Source organism: Anomaloglossus baeobatrachus, chromosome 3, assembly GCF_048569485.1.
Source record: "Anomaloglossus baeobatrachus isolate aAnoBae1 chromosome 3, aAnoBae1.hap1, whole genome shotgun sequence".
In the NCBI taxonomy this organism is placed as follows: Eukaryota; Metazoa; Chordata; class Amphibia; order Anura; family Aromobatidae; genus Anomaloglossus; species Anomaloglossus baeobatrachus.
The window spans coordinates 221,139,938-221,165,247 of NC_134355.1; the positions used below are offsets into that span (position 1 = coordinate 221,139,938).

The 25,310-nt window shown below is 42.5% G+C and overlaps 1 protein-coding gene across 2 annotated transcripts in view; it reads right to left on the reverse strand.

The window, feature by feature from the left end:
• FH (fumarate hydratase) overlaps positions 1–25,310 on the reverse strand; it is a 280,161-nt gene that overhangs the window by 108,404 nt on the left and 146,447 nt on the right. For both annotated transcript variants that reach the window (XM_075338213.1, XM_075338212.1), the window contains one exon: positions 22,818–23,000. In XM_075338213.1, the coding sequence (XP_075194328.1) occupies positions 22,818–23,000 (183 nt within the window). The remainder of the gene's footprint in view (positions 1–22,817; positions 23,001–25,310) is intronic.

Genomic DNA, 25,310 nt, shown 5'->3' on the forward strand with positions numbered 1-25,310 from the left:
TGAGAGTCTGGTCCCAGGCTTCATGGTGCCCTGAGTAGAATAACAGATTTGTTTTTTCCCCCTGTTCATTAAAGTCTATTAGTAGTGTCTCTGGGTTTTTCTTCATAGAGTCCAGTTTTATGGCTTTTCTAGCTTCCTTGGATTTGGCATTCTCAGGGAAGGTTATCTCTAATGTGTCAGACCCCCTGCTAGCTCCAGTTGCCTTCTCCAGGTCTCCTGCATTGACTACAGTGCTATCCCCGTGTTGTTTCATTTTAAAAGGGCTTTCTTTTATATTTTCTAATGCGTAATATACGATCAATTCTTATTTTAGCAGTGTATTGGCATGGAGCCCTTACCTTGGGGATGCGCTGTGCTGGTAGGGTTTGATGGTGGTCTGTTTGCTGGGTTTCCACTAGGAAATCTTGTCCCCCTTTTCCATCTGTGTATTAATTTTTCTTGTGATTTTTCTTGTCATTGCTTAAAGTCCTTAAAAAGTTTGTCCAGTGTGCTTAGTGTTCCGTCATATCTGTAGATTTCCGTATTATGTCCTCCAATCTGCTCATTATAAGGTATAAACTCTGGTTGAATCAGGAGCTCATCTTACAGTGTCCTGCTCCTTCAGTGTCCAGTTTCTCTCTCTCTCTCTCTCTCCTCGCCCATTATACAATTAACACTCAAAATAGTGCTAAAGGTGGGTGGAGCAACAATAATAAAAGATAGACATGGGCATGATAGCCAATCAAAGATAAAAGAAAAGCATCACATGTCGGGGACTGAGGGAAAAATACAGGGGCGGTCTCCAGCATGATAGACACACTAACAGTGCAATCTAAAAGCACTGGGTGGGCGGGGAAACCACCACCAGGATACATAGCAGATTGGCAACAGAAGTTATCAGGTTTAACATCTGTATGCATCCCTATCAGGCATAGTGCAAAAAATGACTCGGCTCCATTAGAGATGTATCTATTTATAGTCCAAAAATAAAACATTGGACGATGTAAACTCATCGGGAGGAACTAGAGAGATAAACATTGAAAATCAGGAAGAATGCCATAAATACCTCAAAGAAAGCACGCAAATGATATCAGTTCATTAAGACCTAAGGGATTCACCTCTGGGATTCACCATGCGAAAAATCCATTCTCATTCTCTCCTCAAGAGTTGTTTATCGTGGTCCCCACCCCTTATTTTGGTTTTAACAACCTCAATAACGGAAAAGGACAACTGTTGAGGATTATCTGGATGGACCAGGTTCATATGTCTGGCCAAAGGGGTGTCACGTTTATTACGAATGTCGCCAAGGTGCTCGCCCACCCGCCTCCGAAATTATCGCTTGGTCTTGCCGACAAAATCAAGAGGGCAACCACATTTTGCAACATAGATGACCCCTGTGGTACGGCAATTACAGAAGTCTCTCAAAAAGAAGACCTTCTTGTTAGCAGCGCTCATGACAGATTTTCCTGGTCTCATCACAGTACAATAACTGCAATTGCCACATCTAAAAATACCACAGATCCTACGATCAAGCCAAGTCCCCCCTCCCTAGGGCCTCTGATATAAACTATGTACAAGTTTATCTTTAAGTGAAGGCCCACGCCGAAAGGTGATGTTAGGTCTTTCTGTTAGGGAATCATGTAAATCGGGATCAAAAAGTATATCCCAATATTTTCGAATTATATGATAAATTTTCTGACTCTGACAATCGAAGGTGCCAATCAACCGTATGAGATTGCTATCCTTCCTGTTATCCCTGGGGTTAAGTAACACAGTTCTGAACAATGTATAAAGAAAAGAGCTACATATAACAGGGAGCACACCCACAATAGTATATATATATATATAAAAGGCAGTCTTTATTGTAACAGCAAGAATAAAAACACTAAAAAATGTGACACACAAGATAACACGGCCTGAAACCCCTTGTGACCCCCGTCATGTACACAGCATGAGCAATAATATACGATAATGAAGACGTCATACATATAACCTATAAATCATGCAAAATTGTATAAAGGCTGATGAAATATCTCACATAAATGCACAATGCCAACTGGCTTGTACACAATCAGAAAAACCTGCTTAGAAGATATATATAACCATATAGTAACAGTGCCCATTGGCCATGAAAAACAGTCATATCCCAAAGGAAAATATATATATAGACGGCAGACAGTACCAATATATGTCAGTGGAGCAGTATCACCTCCCAGACCACATATAAGGCAAGCAGTTATCCCTCCACAGGCAACCACTATATAAAATGTGGCAGCCAGATAATGGCAAAGAACTATACCATGTGCAAGTAAGCGAGGCAAATAAGCAAGGCCAAAGGAGGTACACAGGGGACAGAGAATACCGTGGGGGACCCACGCGTATCGCCGCACAGCGGCTTCCTCAGGGCAAGTGTGTACATCGTAGCCTACAACAAAGAGGGTATATAAGCCTATTAGATTAGAAGATCATGAGAATCACCTGTGTGGAGGCTGGCAGTAGAACCCATTCATGACCATATGGGAGCGCATATTACAGCGGCTGTAATGCATATAGATGCGCGCCGCCATCTTGGAAATTCCGCGCATGCGCGGAAAGTCAAAGATCGGTGCGCGTCATCAACAGGGAACTGCGCATGCGCAATATCACACGTACACGAAGAAGCAGCAATGAGAAGAGGGAATCCTGTATGTAATTTTAAAAGTCCACAGCACCCCCAATAATTGTGGTGAGACAAGGAGTATATAAATATATATCCGAGGGACAAACCGACAACAGTGTATACGGTAAAGTGAAGTAAAGAAATTACAGAAAAATAGATAAAAGAAAAATGAAAATGAATATAAAACTAAAAATAAAATAGAATTAAATTAATACAAAAAGAAATAAAAGTAACCAAAAAGGATATGAAAAATACGTGAGATGGAAAAAGAGAGCAATAGTGAAATATGTACAAAACTGTAAATAGAAAATAATAGTAATGAAAAAAAAAAAAGGGGGGGGAGGGGATATATCAGTGAATGTGGAAAAACTGTACCAAAGCACCCACAGACCACAGCCCACAAAACTGGCATAAGATTGTGGTGGAACATCCGGTATCTTGAGGAGTATTTGCGCATTGGGATTGTACCGAGGGGCCTTCGGGTCTCGATTTTTCCGGCCTGGGAACCTTCCCTGGATTTCCAGGAGACGTGGGAGCAGGGTCTGGGTCGCTGTTCTAATATATTAATCAATATGTTGTTAGAACATGATAGAACACTTTTGGCGACAACCAAAACCAATATAAAAGACCTTGAAACAAAATTAGCCAAAATTGATAATCAAGCCCAGGTTCTGATGTTCCAGCAAAAGTTGAAAGATTCTATGGATGTGTATGAGAAAGACATTATAGATAAAAAAAGGAAGAAATTTCATCGTGATCAGACCGATTTCGACACTAAGTCGGCGTATAGATGGAAGCATAAAGGGAATCTGAGACGTCCGACACGCTCTAGGAATTATGTCCCTCGGCAAACTGGCCAGACATCCACTGCTGGTAATAGTTCCAGTGATTTTTTGTCCTCGGTGGACAGCGACCCAGACGCCGGACCAGAAGAGGGGGCCGGCGGGGGCGTTCATTCACCAAGATACACCAGATCCAGGAATCGGGGACCCCAGCGTACCAACATGGGGAGGGCCAAGCGTCCTTAGAGATGGCTTCTGTCTCAGAGCCGGCTGGCCAGGTGAGTGATGATAAACTCCGGATTATTAATCTGACTGATTACACACTGACCCCACAGGAGACGTCTGTGTTGGAAAGAGGTCTCACCTTTTCTCCGACATGTGCATTGGACAAATTTACTCTGACCAAGGACCTCTTTTTGTTCTGCAGAAACCTTATTTTTCAGGTCCTGTATAATAAACCTACGGTTATTGACAATATGAGATCGGAGGAGCAGAATGCGTTTCAAGATCTTCTGGATCTACTACAAGAAAACGAGAGTGGCCCAGGTAAGCCTCGTTTCCCCTTTAAGAACAAATCCACTGCCAATCCCCCCCTTTCATTGGTACCTGCTGTCCGTATCTTTTTTGAACTTGTTAAAGCAGATATTTACAAATTGCAACTTTTTACACCAAGGGCCCCTAATCTCAGTCGGGCAGAGAAACTAGCTATTCAGAGCTTGAAAAATAATAAGAACTTCTTGGTGAAAGAGGCGGACAAGGGGGGGAATGTGGTGATTTGGCCAGTGGATTTATATTTGGAAGAGGCTAACCGACAGTTGAGTAATAAGGAGTTTTACTCCAGACTCCCATCTGATCCCACCCCCTTTTTTACATCTAAATTTCGACACCTATTGGATTTTGCCTGGCAATTGGGGATCATCACTGAGAGTGAGAAGAAGTATTTGTGGATCGAGCACCCGATTATTCCAACCTTTTATATGCTACCGAAGGTGCATAAATGCATAATTAAGCCACCTGGTCGACCTATTGTGGCAAGCATTGGTAGTTTATGCGAGAAAGCCAGTGTTTATGTGGATTTTTTTCTCCAACCACTGGTTAGCGCGTTGCCATCGTTCATTCAGGACTCTTCACATTTCATTCGGATTTGCCAAGATATTGTACTTCTTCCAGGTGACCTTTTGGTCACCTGTGATGTCGAATCCTTATATACCAATATCAGGCACAGGGATGGTATGCATGCGGTCACACACTTTCTGGACCTCCAGGGTGGGTCTGACCGCATGCATGATTCATTTTTGATTGAATTGCTGGAGTTCATTCTCCAGCACAACTACTTTCTATTTGATAGAAAGTTCTATAGACAGATTTCTGGGGTGGCAATGGGCGCACGGTGCACACCGGCTTTTGCCAACCTCTTTTTGGGGTGGTGGGAGTCCACTATTGTCTATTCACTACCCGCCTTCAGTACTCATGTCATGCATTGGCATCGTTACATTGATGACGTCTTTTTTGTGTGGCGGGGCTCTGAGGGGGATTGTGCGCAGTTTTTGACGTCTTTGAATAACAACAGGTTCAATATATTTTTGACCTCTACCATCTCTTCTTCTACAGTCACGTTTTTGGACCTGGAAGTGTCAACTAAGGGTAGTGCGCTCTCTACAAATCTGTATCGTAAGGCCACCTCCACAAACAGTCTTCTTCAATACCAGAGCTTTCATCCCCTGCACATTCGACAAGGTATTCCGACTGGCCAGTTTTTGCGTATTAGACGCAATTGTACTGATGATGCCAATTATCAACAACAGGCTAAAAATCTCACTTCTAGATTTCTTGAACGTGGCTATCCCAGGAGCACCATCTCCAGAGCCCACCACCGGGCCAAGTCAGAGTCGCAATTGTCACTTGTTACTCCAAAATGTCGGACGAATGATGCTCGCACTCGGTTCATCACTACGTACAATGACCAATGGGGTAAGATCAAAAACATTTTACAGAAGCATTGGGATATTTTGGTGGCGGACACTCAAACAGCACAGGTGGTTAGCCCTCATCCCTTGCTGACAGCCAGAAGAGCTCCTAATTTGAAGGACACTCTGGTTGTCAGCCATTTTTCTGGGATTTGCCACAAATTAAATCGGGGTATATCTCTTAGGGGATCCTTTCCATGTGGCAACTGCAGTATTTGCAGATACATGCATCCTGTGCCAAATATCTTTTGTCATCCACAGAACTCTTCAAAGCACCCTCTTAAGGCTTACATTAATTGTAAAACGAAGAATGTTATTTACGCCTTAATATGCCCATGTAACATGATTTATGTTGGTCAGACTTCCCAGGAGCTCAGGAAAAGAGCACAAAAACACCTTTCCACCATCAACCTGGCGGCTACTGATCAGGATAAAGGTAATCCTATAACTCCGGTGGCGGCACATTTTTTGGCACACCATCATGGGTCCTGCACAAATATTCGCATTTTGGGACTACAGAAGTTTGTGGGTAATGGGAGAGGTGGCTCATGCCATAAGTGGCTACTCCAAAATGAAGCAAAGTGGATATATAATTTAAATTCGGTAGCCCCGGATGAACTGAATGAAGATCTTCTGTTCACTGTTTTTTTGGGGTGATTAACCCCCCCTCCCCCTTTTTCCTTATATTTTCCTTCTTCCTTTTGTAGATACCCTGACATTTGGTGTGCATCTTATGCAGGACTACCAACGGCGGATTGTGAAATTTTGATTCTCTTTCTACAAGACGTCTATCCTACCCTACACGGATAATCTGGGAACATCTTGGACGGCCCTCTGCCCTTTGTGGACTTTCTGGCATTTGGTTGATATTCCACACAAGACTATCGTCTGTGGGCTATTTATTCATCTCATTCTATATGGAATATCTGGGGAATTCCTTGGACTCATTGTTTCCCCTGTGAAATTTCTGGGCTTTGCTTTATATCCCACACAAGACCACCGATTGTGGATTATGAAATCCGGATTTCTACTACGCAAAAAGATCTTTTTACTCTATACGGAGTATCTGTGGAACTTTCTTGACTCTAAGTGTATATTGGATATTATATATAAAAAACTTTTTTCCCTTTTTTTTTTTTTTTTTTTTGCCTACTTTCCCTTCCATGGTTGCAAAATGTAAGGCCGGGAGTTGAACACTGATGATGATTTGTAAATTGTGCTATTTTGGCTTTCCATTTTTGTGGTGCTTCGGTACAGTTTTTCCACATTCACTGATATATCCCCTCCCCCCCCCCTTTTTTTTTTTTTTTTTTTCATTACTATTATTTTCTATTTACAGTTTTGTACATATTTCACTATTGCTCTCTTTTTCCATCTCACGTATTTTTCATATCCTTTTTGGTTACTTTTATTTCTTTTTGTATTAATTTAATTCTATTTTATTTTTAGTTTTATATTCATTTTCATTTTTCTTTATCTATTTTTCTGTAATTTCTTTACTTCACTTTACCATATACACTGTTGTCGGTTTGTCCCTCGGATATATATTTATATACTCCTTGTCTCACCACAATTATTGGGGGTGCTGTGGACTTTTAAAATTACATACAGGATTCCCTCTTCTCATTGCTGCTTCTTCGTGTACGTGTGATATTGCGCATGCGCAGTTCCCTGTTGATGACGCGCACCGATCTTTGACTTTCCGCGCATGCGCGGAATTTCCAAGATGGCGGCGCGCATCTATATGCATTACAGCCGCTGTAATATGCGCTCCCATATGGTCATGAATGGGTTCTACTGCCAGCCTCCACACAGGTGATTCTCATGATCTTCTAATCTAATAGGCTTATATACCCTCTTTGTTGTAGGCTACGATGTACACACTTGCCCTGAGGAAGCCGCTGTGCGGCGATACGCGTGGGTCCCCCACGGTATTCTCTGTCCCCTGTGTACCTCCTTTGGCCTTGCTTATTTGCCTCGCTTACTTGCACATGGTATAGTTCTTTGCCATTATCTGGCTGCCACATTTTATATAGTGGTTGCCTGTGGAGGGATAACTGCTTGCCTTATATGTGGTCTGGGAGGTGATACTGCTCCACTGACATATATTGGTACTGTCTGCCGTCTATATATATATTTTCCTTTGGGATATGACTGTTTTTCATGGCCAGTGGGCACTGTTACTATATGGTTATATATATCTTCTAAGCAGGTTTTTCTGATTGTGTACAAGCCAGTTGGCATTGTGCATTTATGTGAGATATTTCATCAGCCTTTATACAATTTTGCATGATTTATAGGTTATATGTATGACGTCTTCATTATCGTATATTATTGCTCATGCTGTGTACATGACGGGGGTCACAAGGGGTTTCAGGCCGTGTTATCTTGTGTGTCACATTTTTTAGTGTTTTTATTCTTGCTGTTACAATAAAGACTGCCTTTTATATATATATACTATTGTGGGTGTGCTCCCTGTTATATGTAGCTCTTTTCTTTATACATTGTTCAGCCCTTTCCGCTACATGGGTGAGCACCTAACCCTTTATTACTCTTAGGGAAATAAACAAGGCAGGTGCACCACCCTAAGTAACACAGTTCTATCACAACACAAAGCATGATTGTAAGCCCTATTGATAACCCTATCTGAAAATCGATTTGCCATTTCCTTCGCTTGTAGTTTGAAATCTGATATGGAGGAACAATTTCTACGGAGTCTCATGAATTGGCCCTTAGGTATTCCTCGTTTGAGGGGTAGAGGATGGTGACTTTGCCAATGTAATAAGTTATTAGTGGCTGTAGGCTTACGGTAGGTTTTAGTACTGATAGTACCATCTCCCATTTTCTGTATTGTGACATCCAGAAAGGCAAGTTCTTGTGCATGAATCTCTGAAGTAAAGGTCAGGCCAAAGGTATTAACATTCAGAAAACTCAAGAACTTTGTGAATTCTATCCTGCTTCCAGTCCATAATATCAAGATGTCATCTATATAGCGAGACCATGATGCAATATAAGATTACCACCCATGGTCTATCTCTGAGAAGACAACAGTCTCCTCCCACCAGCCCACGAACAAATTAGCATAAGTGGGGGCACATGGGCTCCCCATCGCTGTGCCCCTGAGCTGGTGGAAAAAATTTTGATTGAATAGAAAGATATTATGTGTGAGGAGAAATTGCAACAACTGAATTACAAAAGTGCTGTGTCCATGGCAATGTCGGTTCCTGGAAGCAAGATAAAACTCACCCGCTTGCAAGCCCAAGTGGTGTGGAATACTACTATATAAGGCCTCAACGTCAATTGAGGCCAACAAGGTGTGTTCTTCCACGTGAATCCCCTCAAGTTTTTTCAATAATTCCATGGTGTCCCGAATATACGAAGGGAGGGAGGTGACAAACGGGCGCAGAATCTGATCAATATACACCCCAATATTTTGTGTCAGGGAGTCATTGCCTGACACAATGGGGCGCCCCTTAAGCTTGTCAATCCCTTTATGCACCTTTGGAAGGGCGTAGAAGGTTGCCATTGTAGGGAACCTGGGTTTCATAAAGAGATACTCCTTGTAAGAAATAAGGCCATCATCTTTAGCAACATCCAAAATCCCCAGCAGTAAACGACTAAATTCCGGAGTGGGGTCTTTTTTTTAGAATTTCATAGGTGCTGCTGTCTTTCAAGATCTTATAACACATCTCTAGATATATTGGATGATCTAGCAAGACCTAGTTCCCCCCTTTGTCTGAGGGTTTTATTATCAGGTTGTTATCACCCTCCAAAGACCTCAACACTTCTTTTTCCGCATAGGTTAAATTATAAAAGTCGTTAGTGCTAGGGATTTTGCATAGATCTCTCTCAACCAATTTCAAAAAAATATCGATGCTAGTGGTATCAGTGGCCGGTGGCATTTTGACGCTGTTGGGTTTCAAATTAGTGAATGGACCTTTGCCCATCATGCTAGGCACATTTTGTTCCTCCATCAAACCTAACAAGGTATGATAACAATCCACATCATCGTCAGAAAGACCAGCATTACGGCATTGTTCTCTGTCATTGTTATTCAAAAATTTTTTCCACCTTAGTTTCCTACAGAATAAATTCAAATCCTTAATCCACGAAAAGCAGTTATAGTTGTTTGTAGGAACAAAAGAGAGTCCCTTCTTCAAAATACTATACTCAATGGCTGAAAGAGAATGGCTGGATAGATTAATAATCTGGCTCTGATTCAATTTACCATGAGACTCCGCAGCGAGTATTGTACGTTCCTCTCCTTCTCTAAAAAAAGAGGAGGAAGCCAAGCCAGAGGAGGAAGATGAACCTGATGAAAGATTTGGCGGATTGGCACCCCCTCCTGGAGACAAGAAGCTGGTACGGTTGCCAAAAGCCGCCCTTCCACCATTCTGAGAGCCCCGATTCTGCCCACGCCATCTCCTATTCGATCTACCCCTTCTCTGGTTCCTACCGCCACTCAGAAAAGATGACCTCTCAGTATCCGAATTTTCCAGATCTGAAAGTGATTGATCGGTTTGTCTATTATTCTCAAAATGGTATGCTTGTTTATTCTGAAACTCTTTAAGATCACGCTGAAATTGCAAATGTTTCCTTTCCTTGAGATTGCTCTGGTACTTCTCCACTGATGTTTGTAGAATATTTTCCCGACGATTAAAGTCAGAATCAGACTTACGTTTGAGTACAATCTCAATTTGTTTGTTAAGATTCTGAGTGGCGGTATCAAACAGTTTTTTCTCCTCCTTGAGGAGTATGGACATGAACCTGACCGATGATTCAATGGACTCCCCTAGCCATTCTTCAAGTAATTCAGGACTGCAAGTATGTGGGGAAGGACTAAGGTTAATGCGTAGGCCCCTGGAGATAACTTTGTTTTTAATATAATTTTCTAATGTTTTAATTTCCCACCAGGACCTAATGTGTTCCTTGTAAGCGGAGTAGAGATCATTAAACAGAGTTCTGAGGGATAGTGAACTTGTCTGACCACCTGGTATCACCTGAGTGCAGAAGGCTTGGTTAGCGTCTTCCAGCCAATTATCGGTGTTCACAGGTCCCGAGAGAAAACTAGACATATTACAAGACTCATATATATGTGATAACAACTAGGGAATAACAAAATACATGCACATAGACTATCCCTATAAAACTTAAATACTTTATTAAATCACTTAAAACCACACCGTGATTACTAAAAGTGCACAGGATAGATTGCTAGCCCTCAATAGCTGCACCTATCTGTGCACTGCCTTACAGCGGGGGTTGGCACCCTAAAAATGCGATGTGGCGCCCCCACTCTGCGACGACTTTCCCTGCTGCCCCTGAAGTCCCTGCTGGAAAAAAGGTGCAGTGCCTAAGATAAGTGCAACAAATAAATTTGTAAGGCAGTGCACAGATAGGTGCAGCTATTGAGGGCTAGCAATCTATCCTGTGCACTTTTAGTAATCACGGTGTGGTTTTAAGTGATTTAATAAAGTATTTAAGTTTTATAGGGATAGTCTATGTGCATGCAATAAGAGAGAGTCTGCAAGAGGGACCCCGGTTTCACACATCCGGCTTTTCGCCGGTTTGGCGGATGCGGTGCACTCCAGTACAGTGTATACAGTACAGTGGCAGCAGCGTGACAAATGACGGTCACATGCTTTCATGTGACCGGAGCATGTGACCCGGAAGTTGTGGCGCTGCCACTGTACTGTATCGTACTGTACTGGCGTGCGCCACATCCGCCAAACCGGCTGGGAAAGGGGCAATTGCCTCAGTGAGGCTCACTTATTTAATGACTGAGCTATTGCTTTAACTAAAATAGTTTCTTATAGATATGGTGAGCCCTCAAGTAACCTTATATAACAAGCCTACAACCTACAATAGCCCTCAGTCCAGTAGACCACTGCGCAACCAGCTCTGTCCTCACCTATTGTACCATCACCCATTCCCTGTAGACTGTGAGCCCTCGCGGGCAGGGTCCTCTCTCCTCCTATACCAGTCTGTTTTGTACTGTTAATGATTGTTGTACGTATACCCTCTTTCACCATGGAATAAATGGCGCTATAATAATAATAAATAATAATAATAATAATATGAAGGTCAATGGACACAGGTGGCTAGATTGAAGGAATTGTTTAATCACCCATTTACCGTGACTAAAAAATTACAAGCTGAGGATTTAACTACTGGCATTTTCATAAGGGAGTGGAAGAACTTGCTATTTTGCCTGTCCCAAAGAGGAGGTTTAATCGCAGATGGCATTTCTGCTTCAATGAAACGGAGGGAGACACAGCTATTGGAAAATAAAATTCTTCTGGCAGCTGTTTATGTGGACCCAAGTCATCGTATACTGCTTGATGATCAACTGCTTACTAAAGGAAAAGAAGCTTTGAGTGAGGTAGCAGTTAGGATGAGCAGCTACAGGACTGCCAGGCGCAAGAGGACTTGGGTCCTGAAAGTGCTACTGCTGACATATCTTCATCCTCATCAGATGAGGAGTTTAGCTTTGACAAGTATTTGGATGACATGGAGCAGCAAAGTGTTGCCACAAAGGAAAAGATTTCACTCCGTCTCCTATAGCAGCAGATTGACCAGATTGACCAGATTTCAGTAAAATATTTCACTTGCTCTCAAAGAAATAGAACAATTCAACCATTCATCAAAACTGACTGTGCATGAGGCAATTCCTTTATACCCGGAAATTGTTAGAGATGTTGCCCATGTGGTTACGGCTTTGCCTCCAGCACAAGTTAGTGTAGAGAGGTTGTTCTCTAGCCTTAAAATTATTAGGTCAGATTTGAGGTCATCTATGAAGGAGGATCTGATGGAGGCAATTCTATTGTTTAGAAAAAATTCATACACTGCACAAATGTTATTTAGTATGTTTTTGTTGAAAACTGGTTATATATAACACTATGTAATAAAGTATGTAAGTGGCAAAAAACAGTTAACAACAAAAACATACTAAATAATAACATTTAGTATATTGCTTATATTTAAGTGAAAAATTTATTGTAGTACAATGTGAACATCAGACATTTAATCAATCATTCTTATGATACAATAATCAAGATATTTAGATAGAACATAAAATATATTTATTGGAATATAACTTTAGAACACAAAAAACTGAAATAAATTGTAAATATGTAATACAATATGTAATTTTATATATTATACATGCACACACAAGATATATACAGTACAGACCAAATGTTTGGGCACACCTTTTTTTCAGGACTCTAGATTCACATTGAAGGCATCAAAACTATGAATTAAAACATGTGGAATGAAATACTTAAAAAAGTGTGAAACAACTGAAAATATGTCTCATATTCTAGGTTTTTCAAAGTAGCCACCTTTTGCTTTCATTACTGCTTTTGCACACTCTTGGCATTCTCTTGAAGAGCTTCACGAGGTAGTCATCAGAAATGGTCTTCCAACAATCTTAAAAGGAGTTCCCAGAGATGCTTAGCACTTGTTGTCCCTTTTGCCTTCACTCTGCGATCCAGCTCACCCCAAACCATCTCGATTGGGTTCAGGTCTGGTGACTGTGGAGACCAGGTCATCTGGCGTAGCACCTCATCACTCTCCTTCTTAGTCAAATAGCCCTTGCACAGCCTGGAGGTGTTGCCCTGATGAAAAATAAATGATGGTCCAACTAAACGCAAACCGGATGAAATAGCACGCCACTGCAAGATGCTGTGGTAGGCATGCTGGTTCTGTATGCCTTCAATTTTAAATAAATCCCCAACAGTGTCACCAGCAAAGCCCCCCACACCATCACACCTCCTCCTCCATGCTTCACGGTGGGATCCAGCCATGTAGAGTCCATCCGTTCACGTTTTCTACAAAGACACGGTGGTTGGATCCAAAGATCTCAAATTTGGACTCATCAGAACAAAGCACAGATTTCCACTGGTCTAATGTCCATTCCTTGTGTTCTTTAGCCAAAACAAGTCTCTTCTGCTTGTTGCCTGTCCTTAGCAGTGGTTTCTTAGCAGCTATTTTACCATGAAGGCCTGCTGCACAAAGTCTCCTCTTAACAGTTGTTCTAGAGATGAGAAGGTGTGTCCAAACTTTTGGTCGGTACTGTATGTAATCTACTGTATATTACATATTGTATAACATTTACAATTTATTACAGTTTGTGTTCTATAGTTGGATTCCAATAAATCTATTTTATGTTCTATCTAAATATCTTGATTATCGTATCATAAAAATGATTAAATGTCTGATGTTCACAATGTACTACAATAAATTTTTCACTTAACTATAAGCAATATATGTGGGAGTCGGAGTCGGTGTCGGTGCAAGGGAAATTGAGGAGTCTGAGTCGAAGGTTTGGCTTACCGACTCCACAGCCCTGGCCGTACAGAAGGAGAAACATCAGAGACTGATATAGTGTGTGGCTGTGGGCTCCCAGAGACAACAGAAAGTGGCCAGGGACTTGCTTTCACTGCCAGCCAAAGAGATATAAGACAAAACAATCACTGATCTCGGGGAGACTCTTTTTAGGAGACCACCATAACCACCATATTAAGTGGCCCTTTTAGTCAATATCCGACTTTTTGACAAGTTTAATAATATGACAAGGGAAATACCAAGGCCAGGTATCCATCCACAGACAGCTGTTTCGGGGTATTGCACCTCATCAGTGTGGAGTAGGATTCTGGCCAGGTGGGAGCAATGCCTAGTAGACCAACAAGACAAAACAATCACTGATCTCGGGGAGACCAGCCAGAGAAAACACTGCAGGCAGCCAGCGAGGGCGCTAAAGACAGTGAAATCCTAGGTACATTGCCCCCTGGGAAATATGCAAATCAAAAAAGTCAGTGGAGCCTCTGTTAGGAGTCTCAACACAGAAACCAGCCAGATATCCCTCCGGGAAGGACCTAGCCAAGGCTGGGTCCTTCCCGGAGGGATATCTGTCTGGTTTCTGTGTTGAGACTCTTAACAGAGGCTCCACTGACTTTTTTGATTAGCAAAAGAGCTATGGCAGGCCTTGGGGACAGAACTGACCCTACACACCCCATACCATCCACAGAATAGTGGAAGTGTTGAGAGGTTGAGGCAGTGCAGGAAACAGGGCATGAGAATCTTTCTCTTGCGTTGTTCAGTGTCAGACACACACAAGCAGGGACTACTAAGTTGAGACCCTATGAAATTCTGTTTAGAAGTACCCCCAGATACTCTAACTAAACTTGTTTAATTAACTAAACATTAGACTAACATACGTTCTTAAGTTTTCTCCTCCACTCCAGAACCAACCAGATCTAGATCAGGAGATGGCTGTCTATGAGCCCTGTAACCAGATATGTGACCTTCCAAGTCTCTTGATGATCAGCACTGCTGTAAAGGTGGAAGGGAGACCCACATAGATCCATGCATCCCACTACAACAAGATGTCGGACCAATACTTTGTGTCAAGAAGATGGTATCCAAGCTTAAGGACCAGAAGATGACTATGCATGCTCCTTTGATGATGTCTCACCACCACCCCCTAAGGAATATGAGGCTCTAAGTTCAACCAACCCTGATCAATATAAACTGATGAAAGGAGTGATGAGAGGACTAGCACCAGCTCCTTCCCCCACCCGAATAACTTGCGCCAGCGTGGAACATAGCCATGAGGACAGTCAAGGGGATACGGACAGGATCTGACTTTCTATGCATAGTCTGTTGGGTGAAGGGGTTATCACAAGGGATGGGTTATCTCGTAGGCAAGTGAAGTAACCATTGGTATTAGGACAGATCTATAGACTAGACGGAAGTAGGGAAAGATTTTGGTTATCTCCAAAGGGGGGAATGTTGTAGACATGGTTATGGACTGTTATGATCAGTATTCAGTATTATATGAAGATATCCAAAACAGGACTCAAAATGGTGTTTGAACTGTACTCAAGACATAGGACTTTCTGATCATAAGACTTTTGTGATTCATGCTGACTTACCTTAATATAAAATGATTAAACACATACATATATCTCACAGAATAAGCTCTTTTTGGCGTTTACCCAATAGAAGACGTGTTACGTATTCTTGGCTCCTATCCAACTAATTCCTATAAATGTATCTGAACTCCCGTGATTAAACCTGTCATCTTTTCTACTCGGACTAGTAGTCACCTCACTGGTCTATGTAGTTTAATATAACCTAATAGTGACACACAACCGGGCGTGCCTACGATGACCTAGTCGCCTCGACAAAGCCGGAGAACTAAATATTCTCACAGAGAGAAATATTAGAAAAGCTAATCTGCCTCGGAGCAATCACCAAAGATTTAGATAGCCCCCCACATGTAAAGACTGCGGTGATAGAAGAAAACACAATATACAGCTAGAAAGCAGATTCAGCAAAGATGAGGCCCAAACTATCTGTATAGGAAAGGATAGGAAACAGCACTGTTACAGCTGTAAATCCCTAATAAATCTCAGCACGCCTCATATGGAAAAGCCCTGTGCCCACACAGGCTCTCCCCCACTAAATCAGTAATCTGGTGTTACTGGGATCCAAAAAACACTAATATAGATCAGGGACTGAATTTAATACCAAGCATGACAAAATACAATACATAGCAGAAGATGGAGCTAGGTATACAGACACTCCCAGCAGGAACTCCACAAAGGCAAAATCAGGAATCAAGCATTAGTATCAAAACAGAAAAAACTACAAGAAGGTGGAAACATTAAGCACATGTACAAAGACCAACTTATTTGAGAGGAGTTCTGGTAGAGAGAAGGGCTAGTTTCAGAATGTCCATAGCACACGGGAGATACATTGAGCACCAGCAAGGAATAGGAGAAAACTACTCAGTTATATAGGCCCAATCTGAATGACCTGATTGCCAGTCCTCCACAGGTGTCTGGCTCCCATTCAACAAGTCAACTGCACCGTCAGCACTGACCACAAGAGGGAGCCCCAAACTGGAAAATCTTCACAACAGCCCCCCATGTGCAAAATTCAGGGAATTGCAAATGTTAAAATAACCGGGACAGGGTGGAGATTTTGGCAGGATTTTGTTCAATCGTGAGTCTTGGTGGGTTTACCGCTTACAAAACAGGATACCACAGGGATTGAATAAAAGACATGACATTATACTTCATTATGATTGAGTTAATGAAAGGATATGTTTTTGATTCATTTATATTAAATTTGAATGTATATTGATATGTTTGAATTTATATGTTTGAGATAATTTCAGGACCTGTGGGGAGATATTTTTTGATTGGTTATTGACTGACATGTGATGGGCAGCATATGAAGTAAAACGCTGAGGATACATGGTTTTACTTATACAATGAATAAGGACACATCTGAAATGCGTTTGTGTGTGAACTTGGATATTCCTTCTATTGCGTTTTCCTATTTTTATGGATTGAAAGGTTTATAAAAAGAATATCTAATAAATCTGGATTTTATAGAATTTGGATGCCGGATTTTTTCCTCCTCCTATGTTATAAAAGAGATCTTATGCTTGGTTGATTAAATATCTTTATTCAAAGCTGGAGAACACAAAGCACTTTGAGTGATGTGTGCAACATGGGTGGGTCTTTGTGGGTCAGGTCCTCGGGTTTATTCCTTCTCCTCCAGCATCATCTGGCATGCCGCTTTTTCTTTATTTGAATAATGAGCCGTGATATTGCCTACATGGTCAAGGATCCATTGGCTCAAAGATCTTCTCCCAGACTGGAAGGAACTTTAACAGCCTCCCACCTACCTGGGTTCTAACGGAAAAAATTCTATCCTTTTTGAAGTTCTTTACTTTGTTACTGGACCCTTTCCACCTCGTTTCCTCTGTCTTGGAGATATGGCCTGTCTGCTCTTCCTTGAAGGTTGGAAGGACTACTTAAACTTTGGAAAATTGGTCATTGGGAACCCTACTTTGCATTTGTTGCCTTCTCCAAGATATCATCCAGGGTTGATCCTAAAAGAAACTTGCCCGCATAAGGGATAATGCAGTCTGCCCTTGGAATGAAAGTCCAGAGCCTAGTCCTTACGCCAGAGAGCTCTTCTAGCGGAGTTTGAAATGGAACATGTGCGAGCAGTAAGCCTTACCGCATCTGCTGGAAAATTCGCTGCCATCATGATAGTTGAGAGATTTGTCAGCAATTGGTCTCTTGGACACTTGTTTCTAATCTGAGCTTCCAACTGATTAAGTCAGACACTAAGTGATCTTGCAGTACATGTGGCTGTTACGTTAGGCTTTATGGCTGTCGCCTCAGATTCCCAGGCCCGCTTTAGGAAACTTTCTGCTTTCCCATCTAAGGCTGTGTGCACACGTTGCGTTCTTTTGACGCTGCGTTTTTGTGCACTAAAAACGCACAAAAACGCATCCGCGGCGAAAAAAGACGCAAAAAACGCATGCGGTTTTACAGCGATTTGGTGCGTTTTGGGCTGCGTTTTGCTGCGTTTTTGATCTCTGCGTTTTTCCAATGCATTGCATGGGGGGAAAGACGCAGAAAAACGCAGGAAAGAATTGACATGTCCATTTTCTTTTAAGCTCAAAAACGCAGCTTAAAAAAAACGTTGTGTGCGGACAGCAAAAATGAAAACTCATAGAATTTGCTGGCGAAGCAAAGTCATGCAGTTTTGAGGTAAAAACGCACCCGAAAAACGCGCAAAAACGCCGCGAAAAACGCACTCTGTGAACTTACCCTAAATAGTTCTTCAATAGGTTTGCACCATCAAAAGGCAGAGCAGTAATACAGGAAACCTTAGGGACCACATCATTAATCTCAGGGACCTGGTCACAGACCTCTGAAACCTCCAGATCAAAAGGGATATTTCCTTTTAATTTCTCTTGGGATAAAAGGCTTTATCTGGCTTTTTTCATTACTTTTTGATCAACGAGCCTATATTTTTATGAACTGGAAAACATTTGTTTGCACACCTCCAGTCTACCAAACATTACAGTTAGGTCCAGAAATATTTGGACAGTGACACAATTTTCGCGAGTTGGGCTCTGCATGCCACCACATTGGATTTGAAATGAAATCTCTACAACAGAATTCAAGTGCAGATTGTAACGTTTAATTTGAAGGTTTGAACAAAAATATCTGATAGAAATTGTAGGAATTGTACACATTTCTTTACAAACACTCCACATTTTAGGAGGTCAAAAGTAATTGGACAAATAAACCAAACCCAAACAAAATATTATTTTCAATATTTTGTTGCGAATCCTTTGGAGGCAATCACTGCCTTAAGTCTGGAACCCATGGACATCACATACGCTGGGTTTCCTCCTTCTTAATGCTTTGCCAGGCCTTTACAGCCGCAGCCTTCAGGTCTTGCTTGTTTGTGGGTCTTTCCGTCTTAAGTCTGGATTTGAGCAAGTGAAATGCATGCTCAATTGGGTTAAGATCTGGTGATTGACTTTGCCATTCCAGAATGTTCCACTTTTTTGCACTCATGAACTCCTGGGTAGCTTTGGCTGTATGCTTGGGGTCATTGTCCATCTGTACTATGAAGCGCCGTCCGATCAACTTTGCGGCATTTGGCTGAATCTGGGCTGAAAGTATATCCCGGTACACTTCAGAATTCATCCGGCTACTCTTGTCTGCTGTTATGTCATCAATAAACACAAGTGACCCAGTGCCATTGAAAGCCATGCATGCCCATGCCATCACGTTGCCTCCACCATGTTTTACAGAGGATGGGGTGTGCCTTGGATCATGTTCCGTTCCCTTTCTTCTCCAAACTTTTTTCTTCCCATCATTCTGGTACAGGTTGATCTTGGTCTCATCTGTCCATAGAATACTTTTCCAGAACTAAGCTGGCTTCATGAGGTGTTTTTCAGCAAATTTAACTCTGGCCTGTCTATTTTTGGAATTGATGAATGGTTTGCATCTAGATGTGAACCCTTTGTATTTACTTTCATGGAGTCTTCTCTTTACTGTTGACTTAGAGACAGATACACCTACTTCACTGAGACTGTTCTGGACTTCAGTTGATGTTGTGAACGGGTTCGTCTTCACCAAAGAAAGTATGCGGCGATCATCCACCACTGTTGTCATCCGTGGACGCCCAGGCCTTTTTGAGTTCCCAACCTCACCAGTCAATTCCTTTTTTCTCAGAACGTACCCGACTGTTGATTTTGCTACTCCAAGCATGTCTGCTATCTCTCTGATGGATTTTTTCTTTTTTTTCAGCCTCAGGATGTTCTGCTTCACCTTAATTGAGAGTTCCTTAGACCGCATGTTGTCTGGTCACAGCAACAGCTTCCAAATGCAACACCACACACCTGTAATCAACCCCAGACCTTTTAACTACTTCATTGATTACAGGTTAACGAGGGAGACGCCTTCAGAGTTAATTGCAGCCCTTAGAGAACCTTGTTCAATTACTTTTGGTCCCTTGAAAAAGAGGAGGCTATGCATTACAGAGCTATGATTCCTAAACCCTTTCTCCGATTTGGATGTGAAAACTCTCATATTGCAGCTGGGAGTGTGCACTTTCAGCCCATATTATATATATATAATTGTATTTCTGAACATGTTTTTGTAAACAGCTAAAATAACAAAACTTGTGTCACTGTCCAAATATTTCTGGCCCTGACTGTATGTCTTGCATAGATTCTTTAACCTACTACAATCTCAGTTGATCTAATAGCTGTAATCATCTTGCCTGTATCTTCCGTAAGAAAACAAGGTTGGCCTCCCCCATTGTCAGAGGAAGAGGAGGAGGCAGAGTAATCTGAACTGAATTCCTCTAGTTCTCAGTCTCCCCCCTCTTCTACTAGGCTAAACTCCATTGTGGCCTCAGATCTTCCTGAAGACGCACACGCAAGCCTGGTATAATCTTTTGCTGTTTGTAGCAGCTAATTTGACTTTGCACAATGAGAATTCTTTAGGTTTTGTGTTTGACTGAGCCTTTCCAGGTCAGGCCTATGATAACACATCAACTAATGTGTATTAGGGAACCATTTGACTCATCCAACATAGAAACAGGAAATACCAAGGTCAGTGGTGCAGTCTCCTCCACGGTCTCTGCAAGCGGATTACAAGCATTCATCAGGAAACGGGATCAGTACATGCTGGCACCCTGACACATTTAAAGGTACTTCCATGGCAATGATGACGTTCAAACTGTTCTGGGTTACAGGAAGCACCGCTCTATATTAGACCACTTTCTGGCCTGTCTGTCAGGATACAATTTGTTATTCCCCCATGGAGATACCAGGGCCGGCGTCAGCACCCGGCGCACCCGGCAAGTGCCAGGGACCTGGACTGCCGGGAGGCCTACTCGCAGTCGGCAGTGATGTACTGCCAATGGTGGCAGGCCATGCGAGAGCTATGGGGCCCGTAAGTCATGGGGGCCTGAAGCCAGCACTGGCGCTAGACCCCCCGCCGAGGATCGCACTTTCAATTGCATCGGCATCGCAGTTGCCGATACAATTGAAAGCAATGATGAGTATGTGAGCAGCGCGGTCTCTCGCTCATCATTCTCCTGCAGTGGAGCGCGATGACGTCACTACTGCGCACCTGCTGTGCTGAGATGTGCAGAGCGGCAGAACAGTGGACACGCTGAGGAGAAGTATGTATTTATCACGGTGGTCAGAGGTCTATGGGGGTGCATTACATGATATGGGGGCTGTATACTACATGAGGTGGCCCAGTGCTCTATGGGGGCTGCATAATGCAATATGCATTATAGATAATACTATATATGGCTGCATTATACTATATGGAGGACTAGGGGGCTTCATCACACTATATGGACAAAATATGGGGTGGCATTGCATTATCTGGAGCAATATGGGGTGCGTTATATTATATGGAGGAATATGGGGTGCATAACACTATATGGAAGAATATGGGGACTGCATACTACTATATGGAGTAATATTAGGCTGCATTATATTATATGAAGCTTTACGGGGTGCATTACATTATATGGAGTAATATTGGGTGCATTATACTATATGGAGAAATATAGGGGCTGCATACTACTATACCCTAAGAGTTGTATGTCCCTTCCACCCCAGTGCTGTATACACCCCCAGAGCTGTATGTCCCTTCCATCCCAGAGATGTATACCACCCCAAAGGTGTATGGTTTCCCCACCCCAGGAGCCTAATACTCCCCTCTAGAGCTGTATGCCCCCCATTGTTGTATAACCTCTCTCCTCAGTAATGTATATGCCCCCAGTAATGTGTATGTCACCAGGCTCTCCTGTGATGTCTATACAGCAGTGTCCATGTGCTCTGTGCCATATCTGTTAGTGACGGCCATTAATCAGCGAGGCACAGCCACATGCCCAGGAAGAGCTGGATGGGAGTCAAGTGGGGGAGGCGAGTGAGGCTGCTGCGAGCTTCCTCTTATTAGAAGTATCTCTAATGTGTCTGTGTGTGCCTCTATGTATGTCAGTGTATGTGTGTATAGATTTATGTCTATTTGTATGTGTTTTCTGAATTTCTCTTTAAAATATGTATGTGTACGTATGCCTGTATGTGTATGTATCTGGGTATGTGTGTGTCTACATGTGGATGGGGCCCATAGACTTTCGCCCGGGGCCCACAAAAACCTGGAGCTGGCCCAAGAGACACTGCTCCATCCCAGGCAGTGTTCCCCTCTCTGCCAGCTGACCAAGGATTCCCCAGGAGACACCATGCCAGGCCGTGCTCCTCCTAACGGATGTTACCAGGAATGTTCCTTGGGACGCACTGCGCCACACCAGGCTGTGGTCATTCCCCCCTCTAGAGATTGCGCACAGAAGGAGTCAGAACCAATACAAGCCAGTTTGCCGCACCACTTATAATACGAAACACACAGCCGGGGCAACTGAGGAATGGCTCTGTAAGAAGCATTTCAAGGTCCTGGAGTGGCCTTGCCAGTCTCCAGCACTGAACCCAACAGAGAATCTTTGGGAGGGAGCTGAAACTAAATGTTGCCCAGCGACAGCCCCAAAACCTGAAGATCTGTATGGAGGAGAGGGCCAAAATCCTTACTGCAGCGTGTGTAAACTTTGTCAAGAACTTTGGGAAACGTCCTCTGTAATTGCAAACAAAAGGCTTCTGAACCAAATATTAAGGACACTCACCGCACCGGCCTGCTTGCACCACTCACCCGCCGCCGCTACCACTTCTGACCGGCCGCGCCTGCCACTACCACTACTGACCCGCCGCGCCTGCCACCATGGACCCGCCGCACTACCGCTGCCGTGCCTGCTGCCACTGACCCGCCGCGCCTGCCAGCAAAACCTCTGCCTCCTGTGACCCCCGCTTCACCACCACTGCTGCCCCCCTGCGGTAAGACAACACTGGAGTATAAGATGGACCACATTTTTATTTTTTTAACCTTTTTTTCTCTCTCTAAATTTGGGGTGCGTCTTATAAAGCGAAAAATATGGTACTTTATTTTCCCACTGTATAACAGTGATTCTTATAAATTAAAAGCAAAACAAAAACACACATTTCACAACAACGCTATGATTTTTCGATACCTGTCCCAAAGTAAGCGGCACAGCATCTTGTGTGTGGGTACGGCCAATTTTGATAATATTTGCAAATTCTTTTGATTTTCTTTCTAAAGCATCATGAAGCTGATTCAGTCCAGGTAACAGAACTTCATTGACTTCTTTGGCAGCAGCAATATGCATCGCAGTGGGGAAAGTATCATTGGAACTCTACAAGACAAGAAAATAAGAATTTACCAGTTGACAAGACATCGGACCAGAGACAGGACATGGATTCAAACAACTAAGTGAAACTATTAAGGAAACATGTCCTAATATTTATGCTGACTGAAAAAAGGAAGTATGAATCAGAGCCTTAATAAACAAATATATCCAGGTAAGTCTGTGTGAACTGTTGCAGAGTGTCAGAAGAAGAAGAAAGGAAAAAAAAAACAACCAAACAAAACACAGTCTGGGTGGCAACTGTAGGAAGACTATTGGCTTATCCCAGCTCTAATTGAATGACAGATATAATGAAATAATCACCAGCTTCTTTGTAATCTCAGAGACAAATAGTAGTGACAGTCCATAGGTGCTCGAGAATACACGTAATGCAGATTAATAAAGTGAACACAGCTCTCTATATCTTTGTACCGTGTTAGCCAGTAGAGATAAAAAAAATTGTTTAAAAGAACAGAGAGTCCTCAGTGGTTGATACCTTTTAATGGCTAACTGAAAAGATGGTAATAATTGCAAGCTTTCGAGACTACTCAGGTCTCTTCATCAGGCATGGTATAACACAAAATCTGAAGAGTCACATATTTATACACAACAGGACTTAGAATAGTGCAGTAAAAAAAAAAAAAAAAAAAAAAAAGAACAAGTTATATGAAACAGAACTATCTCTATGGCAGGGGGACAAGCTGTTCTAGCCATAAATACTGATGCAGTTCAGTGTGAAAGTTTTATTGTCCTTTGATAAGGGTCTGGTCTAGGGCTGTGACATGCTCGGATGGTCAGAGGAGCACATCTTTTAACTGATGTAAAAAGACATGAATCCATGAGACACATTCATTCCTTCTCTGAATGTGTCAAAGGTCATCATAAGTTTGTACTCCCATAGTCTCCTGTCTCTCTGGGACTTGAAGTTTCCTTTCAATACCAGCAATTTCATGTCCATGATGCTGTGGTCTGGGTTACAAAAATGTTTGGCCACAGGTAGATCCATCCTTTTTTCTCTAATTGTGTGGCGGTGAGAATTCATCCTTGTCCTGAGCTGTTGTCCTGTCTCCCCTACATACAGACCCCCAGTTGGACATTTGGTACATATAATTAAGTACACCACATTGGTTGTGGTGCAGCTGAACGTACCTGGGATCTTGTAGTCCTGATGTGATCTGGGAATCTTTATCTTGTCCGTTGTCAATATTAATGGACAGGTCTTGCATTTTTTCTGGTTGCAGGGAAATGTTCCTGTTGGTGTTGGAGAGGACAGGGAGCTTCTGACTACGTCTGAGGGAATATTTTAGCGATGCAGATGTTTCAGAATCCTCCCAGACTGAAGGAAGACGGATCTTGACTTGACTACGTCTGAGGGAATATTTTAGCGATGCAGATGTTTCAGAATCCTCCCAGACTGAAGGAAGACGGATCTTGACTTGACTACGTCTGAGGGAATATTTTAGCGATGCAGATGTTTCAGAATCCTCCCAGACTGAAGGAAGACGGATCTTGACTTTGACTACGTCTGAGGGAATATTTTAGCGATGCAGATGTTTCAGAATCCTCCCAGACTGAAGGAAGACGGATCTTGACTTGTTTTAGACAGCCCCCAAATCTAAGAAGCATCATTGTCAGAAGCTCCCTGTCCTCTCCAACACCAACAGGAACATTTCCCTGCAACCAGAAAAAATGCAAGACCTGTCCATTAATATTGACAACGGACAAGATAAAGATTCCCAGATCACATCAGGACTACAAGATCCCAGGTACGTTCAGCTGCACCACAACCAATGTGGTGTACTTAATTATATGTACCAAATGTCCAACTGGGGGTCTGTATGTAGGGGAGACAGGACAACAGCTCAGGACAAGGATGAATTCTCACCGCCACACAATTAGAGAAAAAAGGATGGATCTACCTGTGGCCAAACATTTTTGTAACCCAGACCACAGCATCATGGACATGAAATTGCTGGTATTGAAAGGAAACTTCAAGTCCCAGAGAGACAGGAGACTATGGGAGTACAAACTTATGATGACCTTTGACACATTCAGAGAAGGAATGAATGTGTCTCATGGATTCATGTCTTTTTACATCAGTTAAAAGATGTGCTCCTCTGACCATCCGAGCATGTCACAGCCCTAGACCAGACCCTTATCAAAGGACAATAAAACTTTCACACTGAACTGCATCAGTATTTATGGCTAGAACAGCTTGTCCCCCTGCCATAGAGATAGTTCTGTTTCATATAACTTGTTCTTTTTTTTTTTTTTTTTTTTTTACTGCACTATTCTAAGTCCTGTTGTGTATAAATATGT